This window comes from Harpia harpyja, chromosome 1 (genome assembly GCF_026419915.1).
Source record: "Harpia harpyja isolate bHarHar1 chromosome 1, bHarHar1 primary haplotype, whole genome shotgun sequence".
Lineage (NCBI taxonomy): Eukaryota > Metazoa > Chordata > Aves > Accipitriformes > Accipitridae > Harpia > Harpia harpyja.
The window spans coordinates 83,992,102-84,006,987 of record NC_068940.1 but is presented as its reverse complement, the minus strand read 5'-3'; the positions used below and the strand labels follow the sequence as shown (position 1 = coordinate 84,006,987).

At 39.8% G+C, this 14,886-nt stretch overlaps 1 protein-coding gene across 2 annotated transcripts in view; it reads left to right on the top strand.

Annotated features, from left to right (window-relative positions):
* The first annotated feature begins 4,947 nt into the window (after positions 1 to 4,947).
* PTTG1IP2 (PTTG1IP family member 2) overlaps positions 4,948 to 14,886 on the top strand; it is a 32,746-nt gene continuing 22,807 nt past the window's right edge. The window contains exons 1-3 of one of the 2 annotated variants that reach the window (XM_052802607.1): positions 4,948 to 5,094; positions 9,647 to 9,699; positions 13,869 to 13,974. In XM_052802607.1, coding sequence (XP_052658567.1) covers positions 4,980 to 5,094; positions 9,647 to 9,699; positions 13,869 to 13,974 — 274 coding nt within the window. In that variant the 5' untranslated portion in view covers positions 4,948 to 4,979. The remainder of the gene's footprint in view (positions 5,095 to 9,646; positions 9,700 to 13,868; positions 13,975 to 14,886) is intronic. The other variant, XM_052802616.1, reaches the window with a different exon arrangement.

Here is a 14,886-nt window from a genome sequence, read left to right as displayed (position 1 = left end):
TGATGAGACCAGCATTTTTATCTCTCAGTATAGCCACAAGATAATTGAGTAATTATGTAGATACTCTTTGAACAGTACGTTTACTCCCTAAATATTAAGTGCAATGAAAACCAAAGAAAATCAGCTGCTACTTACCACCACCCTTAGCAGAGATACTGAACTGGTCCTTTATATTCTCCTAGGCTCCCTTTTTGCAAGCCAAAAATCACTGTGGGTGCAAATCTTATTTCCATGACAGCAAGGGCTCACATCAATTGAGAAGACTGACTTACTTTAACTGTCCCAGTAGTATTCAGCTGATCATGTCTGAATTTATTAAGACCATTTAACAGCTAATTTAATCTCTGGTTTAATCTCAGGGTTTGCCTGAAAGATAAAATTGGGCCATTGTATTTACAGCAAAATTGCAAAACCTTGAATAAAGTATATCACTTCCCCTCTATACTGCATTGTTCTAATCCCTGCAAATATCTGCCATCTGTGTATTTGCAGGACTGGAGCTGATCTGTTTATGATACTTACCACTTCTAATTATTAGGATGTCTAGGAGATCTGTTTCAGTGAAGATGATTTATGGAAGGGTGGTTATTATAAGATAGAAGGTGGATATTGACCTGAAAGATTTAATTTTCTTTATTTGACCTTGAGAAATAGCCTGAACTTGTGGCTGCACCTTTTCCTCTATAAAATGGTATTATTAATTGAATTTTAAGATTATAGTTGTAAGAGCCATTTTATTAAAATCTGAATACACTCTTAAGGATGACGATAGGAAGGTGCATGTTCTTATTCAGCAGATCTGCTCCCTGTAGGTATTTAATGACAGTTAGTACCCCACTTTAACAAAGTACTAGACCTCACATGTAGCCTCTTGCACAACTTCAACAAAGCCTTAATATGAAGCCAACATGCATTTAAGCTGGTCCTGCAACTGAGAGGGGAAAAAAAAAAGGTCCTCTTTCTTCCCTGGGATATTAGTCGTGTCCTCACAATTCCTCCTTAGCTGTGCCAGCACAAGAATTTGGTCCCCCGCTCAGTGACCCAGATAGGGTATCACTGATCTAGCTGAAAAACAAACTTTCAGCTGCACCAGTTCACTATAGGACTGCAGAAATGTTTTTGTTCATACACCACAGTGTTTGTTGAATACGAGAACCAGCATTCAGGGAGAGAGAAGCACAGGCTGCTTTTTGTGGGAACACTGATCTAAGTGCACATCAAATTGCAATCTGAAGATACTTTCATGCTTCAGCCAGCCACAAACTAAAACAACCTTTTTGAACAATGTATTGCTGGAGTAAAATGCCTTTTACCAGGGCCTATGTCCATAAGCCTAACACAGCAAAGAAAAAAGTGACATTCTAATCACTTACATGACTTATCAGCTGAATTATTTATGCATATTGTAATTAGGCAAGCTGGGTAAACTCATTCACAGTGATGAAGCAATACTGTCATTAAGGGAATCAACTGAACACACACAGACTTTGTAACTCATATGTCACCTTTGAGATTGTTGGCACTGGTAATAATGAAAAATAAACCAGCTAAAAAAAGAAGACAAGACTCTGTCAGCCCAATCTGTTCTTTGTTCAGCTATGCAGTGAATAGCTTATTCAGCTGTTCTATCACAAGGGAGGAGCTGGAGCAGAGATGCGGAAAAGGGGCCAGAGCTGCTGCTGAAAATGCGTGAGTAGAAACGCTGTTCAAAAGCCCAGGCAGAATCTACAGAGCTGGCAAAAAAATCCTTGTTATCATTTGAAATGAATATAGAATTATGATAGAAAAAAGCAAAATCTGTTTAAAATCCTTGTTATCATTTGAAATGAATATAGAATTATGATAGAAAAAAGCAAAATCTGTTTAAGTTCTGAGATTTTCTTTTTGTTTGTAATCTTAATACATACCACTTGTTCCAAACCCAGTTTCTTGGTAGATCATTTTTTCAAGTCTTCTACACTCCATTTCCTGGGAGTTTATGTCTGCTGAGGGAGTGGTCACCTAATCAAGAAAAAAAAGTGATTCAATACTGTAGGTATAGCTATTGTGAGAGAATTACCGTAGCTGTTCATAAATTATATTAATGTTTTTGTCCCCCAAGGGAATAACAAAACTAGATCAGAGAAGATGGATGTAACCATACTTCTGAAGACCTCTCAGCAAATTCTTTTTTCCCCCCCCTCTCCTGTAACTCTTTCCTCCAGGTAAAAGATACTTTCTGTAGAATAACGATGCTAGAAGCAACTCAAGGAAAAATCACAAACTCTGGCTTGGAATTTAGAGCTGGTTTATGAGAAGTCATTCTTCACTGAATACATAAACCCATCCAAATCTAAGATATAAAAAATTAGCTAGAGGACTTCCCCTCTGCCTCAAACATAATTCAGTACATTTAATCAAAATCATGTGGAATATAATATAAGCTTTTTGGGAAATTAATGAGAACAGCTATATAAAGTAATTTCAAGGGCACTTCTAGCTCAGCATCTCACCTAAAAAGGCAGTCAACAACAGATGCCTAAGGAAGAATGTCAGAATAAAGCAATCATATAATGCATCTTCCTTGGAGTTGCACACAGCTTCTGGCAGTGTGGGTCAGGGACTTTCTGAACCAGAGGTGATATCTTGGTACTTAATAACTGTTAACAGACATATTAATGGAAAAAAATCCAATCTTTTTGGACTAATCTAAACTTTTAGAGTCCTTAATATACACAGACAGAGTTTCACAACTTAGCTATACTTCAACCTCTTTATTTTCTTCTAAGTACTTTTGTTTTCAATCTTCTACTTGATAATTGTGTTCAATGCCCTCTAGGTCTTGTATTAGAAAAGAAAGTCATTCTGTGTTCACTTTTTCTGTGCCACTCATGACTTTATACATCTCTGTCGTATGCCTCCTTAGCTATAGTCTATTGAAATATTACTATCTATGTAAACAGTTCCTTATCTTTGGTAGTCTTTGTCACTCATCTGTGTATCTCTACTATTCCAAGAGCATGCTCCAAGTGACTCAAGAATACGGAAACAAGAAAAAAAGAAGTGTTTCAGAGCATAGAGATTTATAGACTTGAACACGTAGCAAAACCTAGTCTTCAGATGTCCCTGCTCATTGCAGGGGGGTGGACTAGATGACATTTGAAGGTCCCTTCCAACCCACATCATTCTTTGATTCTATGATTCAGCCAGCTGAAGAAGGCTGAAGTCATGAGTCAGCATTGTCCTACATTAAGCTCAGGTAAAAACATCTTTGTTTCCATATGGCCCATATACCCACACTTTGGCTCTATTTTTCTAACACTCCCTGAAGACTGAGGGGCAGGGACTCTAGTGCTGTTGGCAAGAATCCAAAGATGATATAGGCAGAATGAAATGTAAATAACTTTTTAATGCACAGGTTGAAACTGAATTTAAGGTAAGGGCACCTTCCAATCAGCCCCTTCTAAACTGCCAAATCTCCCACAAAGCCATCCTGGTACAGTATAGCACTCTGCCAGCTCTGAAGGCCAACAGCCTTAGAACCAAGCAACAAGACTCAGGTTTGTTCCCTTTATTTTTATGCAGTGGCCTAAGTCACCAGAATTACTAGCAGTTATCCTAACTCCCTCTGAACTGTTTCCTGGAGCTACTCATCTCTTACTGTGTGGGATTTTAGGGATATTAATTTCTGCAGCAAGGTGAATCAGGTGTCTAAAGTTAGATGGGATGGCAAGGTCAAGCACTGTGAAGAACATTCATCTTATTCCTCATTAAGGCTCAAGTGCATTTGCAAAAGCATCTCAAACAGCTGAGATCTACTCTCCCTATGCCCACAAGCCAACTGCAATACTTTCAATGATAACGGTGGTATCATTACACAAGACTAATAAAAGTGGTCTGAAAGCTGCCGTGTTTGAGAAGGAAGGTCACAAACACCTGGAGTCACTGCTGACTGAAACAGTGCCGTTACTTGGAGGGAGTGCTCACTCCCTACTTGAAGCAGAGTCATTCAGCAGTAAAAAAACCTACACCGGCACTTTGGCTATTGATTGCCCAATATCAAACTTCCCATTCCTGAACACAATCACAGAGATACTAACAAAGTTCAGCTGTAGGATCATATAATTAAAGGAAAGCTGTCAAAGCATGGTGAGATATCTTACTTCACTGGCCATTAAGGACCTGATTTGGTGCCTAAGCACAGTTGTGTTAGGGCTGTTGAGATGCCCAAAGTTTCCTATGAGTCCTTACCCTTAACCATGTCAGAGAGTTTGGGGTCTGTTTCTTTCACTCCTGTGTCGTATCTTGGCAGCCCTGTCTGGGTGTTCCGTACACCCCTGGGCACTTCATAGGGCGCTACACGCTTCTGTAAGGCCCTGAGAGGTGGGGGTCACTGTGGAAAACCAACAGCTCATTAGTCTTTTAAAATGGGAAGGCCATGACAAATTTTCACATTTGTCTCCATCTCTTTATTCCCTTCTCTGGCCAGCCCTGACTTGGGGATACCTTTGTTGGCTCTGTTGGCTTTGGCCGCCCACTGGCCATCCTCACTGAAAAAAAAAAGACACTAGGAAGCAGGAGACAGGGCAAGGGATCCTTGCCACCTCCCTGCCCTCGCAGCAACGGGAAGAGCCCACACAGCAAAGGCAAGAAAAAAGCGGGTCAAATCAAAAGAACAATAAGCCTTCAGGGAGGGTAAAAAAAGGCCTGGTATATCACAGAACTGAGCCTACAGGTGACCGCGAGGGACTCGCGGCCACAGCGCGGCCGCTCACACAGGTGCGCCAGAGGGACGCTGGCACGGCAGGGACGGCCAGCGTCAGGCCACACGCACCGGGAGCTCACGGAAGGTGAAACACCCGCTCCGAGCGCCGGCGGGGGCAAGATCCCGTCCCATAAAGCCCGCTCGTGGGCAGCCGGGCCGCTGTGAGGCGCGCTGCCTGCGCCCGCCTCCCGCCGCCCGCTGGGAGCCGTTGGCGCCTGCGCGGAGTCGGTTCGTGATGGCGGCGCTGCGGCTGTGGCCGCTGTGGCTGCAGGGCTTGGCGCTGGTGTGGGGCCGCGCCGGGACGGGGCTGGCGCACCTCGCCGCCACGGCTCCGCCAGCACCGGCGCAGGGTAAGGAGGGGCGGGGGGGAGCCGCGGGGTAGCGCGTAGCCGTTCCCTTCTTCCCCGCGTGAGGGGCTCGCCCGTGGGTGCGGGCTGCGCGGCCTTTCCGGGACGTTTCTGGAGGGCCGCGCTCGCCCCTGGGCAGGGCTGCGGGGGGCACGGCGGGAGGGACGGGCAGAGGCCCCCGCTCACCCCGAGGCCTGCAGGCGCCGAGCGCCGCCCGGGAGCGCCTTTTGGAGAGCTGGCGGAGCTCGGGGCTTTGCCTGGGTCCGCGTCCCCTGCCTCGGCGCGGGCTGGTTCCGTGTGGCGGGAGGGCGGCCGCCCGTCCGGCTTCCGCCTCGCCTGCCCTCCCTCGCCACCGCTGGGACGGGACGGGACGGGACCGGCGGCCCGCTCCCGAGAGGCTGGCTCCAGGCTTCCCACCAAAGGAAGGGGCGATGGCACTAGGGTTTGTACTGCTGGCCGGCCTGCGGGGCCGTGGGGTTGTCCAGAGTTCTGCTGCAAGGAGATGGCAGTCGCCTATGTTTTCTCTGTCCTGACTGATGGTGAGGAATTTGGCTTGGAAGGAGAAGCCGGCGGAGGGAGATGCTCTTGCCGTCCTGTTTGTTCTGTTGGAATCGTTCATCTCATAGCTGCTTTTGGAAAGCAGTTGGTGAAGCTCGTCTTCAAATTTGGTTGCCGTTAGCAGATGTGACCAGAAGGGTACACGTCGGGTTAGTTTGCATTAAATTAGGGTATCTCAAGTAGGCGTTCACACGTGTTTCTAGAGTCCATTTTGAGGTGTTTCGTTTCTTTTATGGAAGGGTTTATACTCGAAAAGGAAGTATCCAGCTTTATGAGACAACTAACTTGAGGCAGAAGAGAAAGGGAACTGTCGGTGTTTCTCAGAGAAAAGAACAAAAGGTAGACCTGCTAATAACTGCAAGTTAATCGGTGTCTTTCTAGTAGTTCGAGAAACATAAGTGAAACCAAAGGGTTTGGTTGGAGCCAAAAACCGGGCTGAGTTGGTAGTGGAGTTGCTTATGGATTCCCTAGGAAGAACCTTTTCACATATTGTTACTGTCATGTCAGTTTAGGAATTTGCTCATGATGCAAAGTTGGTTGTTGATATGGAGAAGGATCATGATATTATACAGAAGGGTGTGGGTGACCTTTAAGGAGTAAATATTAGAAATAAGATGAAAGTGAAAAATAAAAGATGGATTGTTATGTCACATGACAAGTATTAGAGTTTTAATCTTAAATCGAATTAGTTGGGGGGAAAAAAAGTAGGGAGGTAGACTTGTTGACTATCAGATGCATGTATCAGATACTGAAGTGGTGTGCTCATGAAGAGTGAGAAGGCAGTTTTATTGTAGTTCTGCCAGATTGCGGGACCTTGTATGTCATCCTGTTAAATATTCCACAAGTTCAGCACCTGTGTTCAACACAGTTGGACTGGTACGAAGCAGGGCTACAAAAGTTGTATTGTTCCCTGTTTGAGAAAATACCTAGAAGAGTAGGGCTTTACTTGCTGGAGCAGGAGGAAGGTTGAAGGGGAATAAGAGTACTTGGGGAAAGTACTCTTATGCCAGTAAGAGGGAACAACTGTTTAAGTTGAAGAGCAGTGTTGTCCTGAGAATAGGGGCAGAGAACACATTAAAATAAACTAGCTATGAATAAGTGTAGGTGTTGAATGGTTTCTGACTGAGCAGTCACACTGTTTTTTTCAGTGGAATAGTAAGAGGTGCCTGGCCCCCCCCCCCCCCCCCCCCCGCCCCCGGCCCCAAAAGTCACTGATCTTAAGGTTGTATGGCAGCCCTCAGTCCATAATGTATGCTGGTGTAGAGCCCTGTCTTCCTTAAAAAAATAAAAAAGTAAAAAAATCCGCATATGCTACCTTCATGCACAAATACCTATTGGAAAGGGAAGGGGGGGAAAGCTGTTTTTAAACAAAACAGAGTTTTATTGTCAGCACTATTCTGTTTGACCTGTATTTTGTGGAGGAACAGCCTTTGTTCTGTATCTCTGCATTTGTCCATGAGTATGTCTCCTTGAAAGTAAGGTCATACAGATAATTTGTGTATAACATAGTACAATTCCTGTATGTGTGGGCAGAATTGTAGTTATAAAAAAACAGCACATGAACAGTGATAGCTTTTTCTTACCTTGTGAGAATATAATCTTCGTATAGTTACAGTTCACTCTGTACAAGGTGTTACCCCAAACTATTTTGGTAAAAATGACACCACTTATCAAAGTAATGCTTCCACTGCTTGGTAAACCAGGCTTGATACGTAAAAGTGATTTCTCATTTTATTACATGTTAGGCGATTAATGCTGATGTTATATGCCAATATAGGAGGAATGGTTATGCTAGATAAATACTGTTTAAAATACAATGTGAATTATTGTTGGTAGTGGTGCTACGGCTTACTTTTTTTTTTTTTGTCCCCTGATAAAGATAATACAGTAGTCCCTTGAAATATTAGAGGGAGACTGTCAACTTAGATATCTATCTGAATAAAAAAAAACCTCAAAGTTGTTTTTGTTTAATGTGCTGGTATATGTAATGCTTTAGCAAGGCATATCAGAGAGGTTGTTTGTTGGGTTTTTCTTCTTTTTCAGTTTGAGAGGTGCTTTGTTTTATCCTCTGCTCTTGTGGAGAACACTGTAACTGGTGGGAAATTTATATGTCTTTAAGTTATGTGATGCAGAGAAATACATAAAGCAGAATGGAAATTTTTTTTTTAACTTCTGGTAATGTTACATTTTGTAACAGCAGTACATAAAGATGTTTTGATTTGAGATGTATGTTGTGATGATATATTTGAAGTATTTTTCATTAAGACTCTTCTATGTTTTTCTTTAGAATAAACAAATAATAGAAGTCTAATTTTTTTAATAATTTAAGCCCCAGTCTTTTGGTTATATATGCCTATATAGGTTTGAGCTATGATATGTCAGTAGAAAGGCAGTTAAAGAAGATAAACAACATGAAAAGCTTGTAAGATTACTTCCTTTGATAAGAATCTAAAGAATATTACATTTCTTCATTTTGCTGTAGATGATTCAGTTACTGAAAATGTAACCTAAATCACGTTTTTAGAAGTCCTTCGTAGTACTTGCACACTTCTGACAGCACCTTGCTAATTCATGTTCAGAAAGCTGGTTTGTTTAGGTGTGTTAAATCTTAAATTGAAAATGTGATGGAAGTATTTTTATAATAAGCATGGAGGTACTCCGTGTGGAATAATCGCACTTGAAAATTTTTTAGTTTAAACTGGGAACTATTTCCGAGTCATCTTTTCAGGTTTTTTCCATGAATTGGTATATGGGCCTTAATGCTTAGGCTGTTTCTCAGTTAATTGGTACCAGTACCAATATTAATTGGTACCAGATAAACTAGTAAGTGTTTTTTCTAAACAGATTTATTAAAGCTAAATATACTGTTACATAAAGTGCATTTAGTGTTAAGAATTAGGACCAGAAAGGTATAATATTAAATTATGAAAAGAAAACATTGAAATATGTAGTTATCCTAAAACATGCCAAGAATTTAGCTCAGATGGGTAAGTGCTTATGACTAATATGCTGTTATTCATTAAAAGTAGAATTGGATACCTGATTTGGAGATGTTTTTCCCCTCATATTTATATGATATATGTGGAAATAATCAGAAGTTAGTTTCATTAAATAGTATTAAAAACTGCCATGGGAATTTCAATTACTGGAATAAAATCCAGGTTCAGACCAGGAGGGGAAACTCCTCCTCATCTGTCAGGTAGTTCATCTAGGTCAGGAGTATGGCATGTACGTGGTCCTGTGGGTGACAAATTATGCCTACGTTATGGATCAAAAAGACCAGTCTTATGATAAGCATGCAGTACTTCTAAAAAAGTCATAGCCTTTGGCTGGAATCTTCTGGGAATGTGAACACCAGTAAATACTTTCCTTTTTTTTAGGGTAGAAGATGTTTTTAAAGTCCAAAGAAAATATGAATTAACTTCCTTCTGCATCACTTGGACTTTCAAACTTCTTTCAGACTTCTTGTTGTCATCTTACAAAATGACTTTGTGTCCTATGTTTGGAAGTATTTTCTTATTGTAATTTAAAATCATGTCATTTGGAGAGCTTTATTTTTCAAAAACTTCTTTTCCCCAGAAAAAGGTTAATATCTATGGAAGGGGGACGAACCTTAGGCAAGGGTCAGCCTTTGCTAGGCTTCCAAAGATGGAAAACTTGGAATGTTCTCTAAATTGAAGTGTAAGTGTCTTAGAACTTCAGCAGAGACACAGGGAGGCTCTCGGGTTATATCTCCTATGTTGTCCTTAGAGAAGGCAAATTGAAGTTACAGGTAAGCTTAAATTGTTTTCCTATGTCAGAAGTCAAGCTTAACTGTTTTGTATGTTTGCTGCAGTTCTCCTGAAATGGGAATAATGAGCTTTCATTGCTTCAATCAAAATCATTGCTTTATCTAGAAGTAGAAAAAAGAAAAGGCTAAATATTGTATTAAATGCTTGACATTATTGAGTAAAAATAAATATATCATCTGTCTGTTTTGTGTTGGGTTTTTTTCTAGAATGTTCAGAGTTTTCCCAGAGGTCCTGTGAAGAATGTCTAAAAAATGTTTCGGTAAGATTTTTAACATCCTTTTTGACTGAGAATTTGGTGGTGTGTGTTTTTTTGTTTGTTTCGTTTAATATGAAGTCAGATTGTTGCGGTTGATTTGGCTGTTTGGTGAGGGTTTTGTTTTTAATGGTGAATCTAGTCAAACAACCCTTAATAAGAGGAAGCCTCTGTTTTATTTAAATGGTCGAGTCAACTGATGTGCTGCTTCCCTTCTGTCACACTCGATGCCAGTGTGCTTTCACTTTGCCAGGGTTGCTCTGTGATTTGGTCGCTCAGGGTATTTCTCTGCTTTGTCTGGAGAGGATGGACAGAGTAGAATGTGGGCTTCCAGTCTCAGCGCGTGCTCAGTGCTTTCATAGTGTAGCTGAGAGAGTTGATATTGCTGCTGTGCTCGTTTTGCGAGCAGTTAAGTTTGCATCTTATACAAGGGCTAGATAAACTGAACCTTACCTGGGTAAAATGGCTTGCATTTCTTGTATGCTGAATAGAACTGGGAAATTAATCTAAATAAACTAGAAATGCCTTTCTCTGGAGATGCCCTAAGCATTTAACTGAGGCAGACTGGATCGATGCTTTGTAGATGTTCAGATATGTTGGCCTCTCCCCTGACTACATCAGACTGTAACTGCTTAAGACTGCCAGGCTAGATCTCCATTCTGGCAGCAAAGTGTTTAGATTTCCAGTGAGATTGCAATAAGGCAACAAAAGAACCACAGTGGAACTTGTTTCTCTGTCCTTTGCTCAAAGCCGTTTAGCTACACAGTAAGAGTCGTGATAAGTATGCAAAAGGTGTCTGTCCCTGCAGAGTAGAAGAAACTCCTTGATTTAAAGTGAGAGATTGTCTTGAATTCTAACTTCATATGTCACTGAAAATAGATATTTCAGGAGTCTTTAAGTTACATAAGTTACTGCAAAACCTTTTCAGTAGGGGAATTGAGAAAGAGCTAAACTTACCTGTTTTATTCTTGTCTTTTGCATCTTTTGGCTTTTTTAATGGAAAAATATTAATTGCCTGGTATTGATGTGGTTATTGTGTGTTGTCAGACCTGTGTATTTGTTGTCATAAGCATGGCATTGTGTAAAGAACTCTTCATCTTCAAAAGTATGAAGTAGGAAATGGAAAATATAGGTCACTTAATCTTTAATGTTCAGCACTATCACTGGTGTGACTGTCACTTCAAGTAAGCTCTGCTGCTGCCGTAGATACGTGAATACAACTTTTATTAACCAGAAAGCTATGTGTTCACCTTGTGAGAGAAATAAATCCTTTAGCTGTGCTTGTGTACTGAAGACACTAACAGAGTTATAGATACATTATTTTCAAAATCTGTCAAACCAATGACAGTTCCAGGCTTGTTTTGGTGACAGAATGATGGATGATTCAGGGCAACTGCTTCAATAGCATCAGTGTTAACCTTGAAGAAAGCAGTTTAGACTTGATGCAGACAATTCACACATACATTAAGAAAAGAAAAGAAAGGCTACAGAACAAAGCCATTAGCATTTGTGTGAGCAATACAAAAATCAGGTTTTCATATTGGTGATGATATAGATAGCAGCACATAAAAATGAAGATTAAACATTTGGTGAATAGATAAACAATTCCAAACAAACCCTAAAATGTAGTAATTTAATTCAGTTAAATAGAATTATAATTCCAAATGCTCAGATTTTATCATGATTATAATTGGGTTCATCTTTTGGGTTGGTCTTTAGAGCTGATGAATACCTATTTTCATGTGTTTTTTTATCAATAAGTTCTGAGTGGTAATTTTATAGATAGGCTGTTGCATTTAATCTTATTCCTTACAAGTGGTACGTTAAAACATAACACATAAGGGTTTTGATTAGAGGTGTTCAATCTTGAAACTCAATTTATTTACTTCAAAGAATATCTACTGCTATGACTAGTAGATTACCAGGTGTATTAAATTTGGAGAAATTTATCTGTTAACAGATAATGTGTAAATATCTATCGATTAACATCTTGAGAGTTTTGTTTTCATGTTTCTAAGTCCATATGACAGTGTGTAAGACAAAATATGTAACGCAAGCACTAGTTAAAGATAGGACTGTATTTTAAAATCTGTATGCACGTGTAGAGCCTCAGCATTCTGGAGAATTTTCCAAAGTCTCATTTTTAACTTCTGAGTAGTCTACCAACACGCTTTTCCCCCCAGCTATTTATTTTTGTCATTCTCATTTTTGTCCTAATAACAAATGTATGGAATCTAAATTCTTGTGGAAAATGGATGTTAGGCAAGCTAGGCATTAAAAAAAAGGAACTAACAACAGTTATAGGAAATTATATGATCAATAAATATAGCCAATTTTTTTTGAAGGAAAGGTGGGGATAATAGTACCTTGCATACATCTATTTGATTATAGAGGAAGAAGCATTCATTTTGTGTTCATAGTTACTATCTTATCTCTTTTAATACTAAGAATATGTTCTTAAAATGAGTGTGTACTGAAGTAATGATGTAGCACTTAATTATCCATGTGAGACTCTACTAAAATAAAGTCAGTGATATCTATCAGAGGGTGAATGTGGTTCCTAGCGTACTCTCCAAAGGATATATGATTTACCTCTAAATAACATAAAATCTTTTCTGTCTTTACTTTTGGGTTGTGTAGATGAGGATCAAAGTTAAGGAAATGTTTCACCCCCAGTTGTTCAGGCTTTTTTCTGACTTGATTTTGACATTTAGCTCAATTCTTAGCATTGGGAATGAGTCAATTGAAATATTTTCTCTTACTTTAGCCTCTGCACCAGTCACGAGCTGTATCAGGTATTGCCTTTTGGGCTACATGTTTTTAAGTTACATGCAGTAGTCTCCATCAGAGTGATACAGCTGGCCATTCTGTGCTCCTAGTTGTGACCAACAGTATAGAGTCATTCAGGTTAGAAGAGACCTCATGAGTCATCTAGTCCAGCCTCCCGCTCAAAACAGAGTCAATGTTACATTCAAACAAAGCTCAGCAATGACTTTTAGTCTGCCCTCTATTATTCATTATTTTTGAACTGTTAATTCTTATTAAATAATCAATCCAACAAAAATAAGCATGTTCTCATCTAACATCCTTGATTAAAATTAAAACTTAGGAGGGCAGGTTTTTTGCAAAGTTTATTATACATTCGTAATTATTTTTGTTGATGTGTCTTTATGGGTATGTTTGACTTGTACAGCCTACCAGCTACAAAATATGAATACATTTTTCTTGTCCGTCTTCACTATTTTTCAAGAGAGCAGAATCTACTGTGAACGGTTTCCTTTGTATTTAACGTTTTCTAACCCTTCAGAGCAAGATAACAGACTTTGTGCAATTGAGGATGTATGACAGAGATGTTCTTGATAGTACTGTTAGATAAAGCATGGTACCTGGATGAGCTCTTTGTATAATGAATCCTAAAAAAACCTGTTCTGTCAAGGATTCCTTTTACTGTCATCCAAAACTTCTTCACTGGTTGAGTTGTGTGGTAAAGGAATTTTGAATGAGTATTTATTTTAACAGATGAAAAACAAAACTTAAGCTTGATGCTTAGTGGTGGCATAAAAAGCAGAAATGTTGTGCTCATATTGTAGCTATAATACATGTAAGAAATTTTAAATTTTAAAAACATCCAGATATGTAAGTGTGCACAGTTAAGGTACCCAGTGTACTTTGCAACACAGATTGGATAAGGCTGTATCTTTTTTACCTCGCAGCAAAACTTGAAGAATTGTAAGAGTTCTTTATTGTTTTCTTTCTGTTGATAGTCAAATATAGGGGTGAAGTAAGATTATAAGTATATTTGTATTCCTTAAAGATACCAGGTGTTCTTAAAATTCTGAACAGTTGGCTTTCTGGTTTTGTATTACTTGTTAATTTCAGTAATTCTAAACACAAAGCCATTTTATCCTCAGGTATACATAGTACCTCAATATGTTCCCAAATTTTTCAGGGTAATGTAAATATTTATTATCAATAAGTACAAAATGTACTTATTCACAATTCAATTTAGGCTTAGGAATTGTACCAGGACTTCTGTAGGTTTTATACTACAAAACACTTTCCATATATCCATACAGTATTTTACTGGCTTGAGGATTCTGTCTGTGGAGAGGAGCAATAAATCGTAAACTGTTTTTGAAGATCAATAATTTGTTTGTTTTTTGTCTTTTGCACAGTGCCTTTGGTGTTACACCAACAACACTTGTATTGATTACCCTGTAAGAAGCATTCTTCCGTCTTCATTATGTTCCTTCTCAAATGCTCGATGGGGAGTTTGCTGGAGTAGGTACTAACTTTACTTTTGCTGTAGAGAACTATTTAGAGTGATTAAAGTAAGACTACAGCTTACTGGAGCTGTTTCCTGATAATTTATTTGGAGAGGTGGGTGGAGGAGGCAGTGGTTATGATTTGGAGCCATGATCTCTAATCTTCTGGACTTACAGTCATTGTTAAGGGTTCTTTGTGAACAGCCAGTATAGTTATGCTGATCCAATGGCTTTAAAACACTTAGTATGTAGGGAAGTTCTGTTGATGGTAAAGTCTAGACTGGGAACCAGTGATGTTGGAACGTGCTGAGTATTTTATGTATGCAGTCAGGATTCACCTGTTTCTTAAACCATACTTCTGAGGTACAAAGAAATAAGGTCATTCCCTGTTGACAAAAGGTGACCATTCTTACCTTTTTTAAAATTTCTTAAAATGTTGGATGATATGCCTGGATCCACAATTTTTGTAGTATATTCCAGTAGCAGCAGTGAACCAATACCACAGGAATGGAGTGTCCTAGTTTCAGCTGGGATAGAGTTAACTGTCTTCCTAGTAGCTGGTACAGTGCTATGTTTTGAGTTCAGTATGTGAACAATGTTGATAACACTGATGTTTTCAGTTGTTGCTCAGTAGTGTTTAGACTAAAGTCAAGGATTTTTCAGCATCTCATGCCCAGCCAGCGAGAAAGCTGGAGGGGCACAAGAAGTTGGCAGGGGACACAGCCAGGGCAGCTGACCCAAACTGGCCAACGGTGTATTCCATACCATGTGACGTCCCATCCAGTATAGGAACTGGGAAGTGGGGGCGGGGAATCGCCGCTGGGGGACTAGCTGGGGTGTTGGTCAGCGGGTGGTGAGCAATTTTACTGCGCATCATTTGTACATTCCAATCCTTTTATTATTGCTGTTGTCATTTTATTAGTGTTAT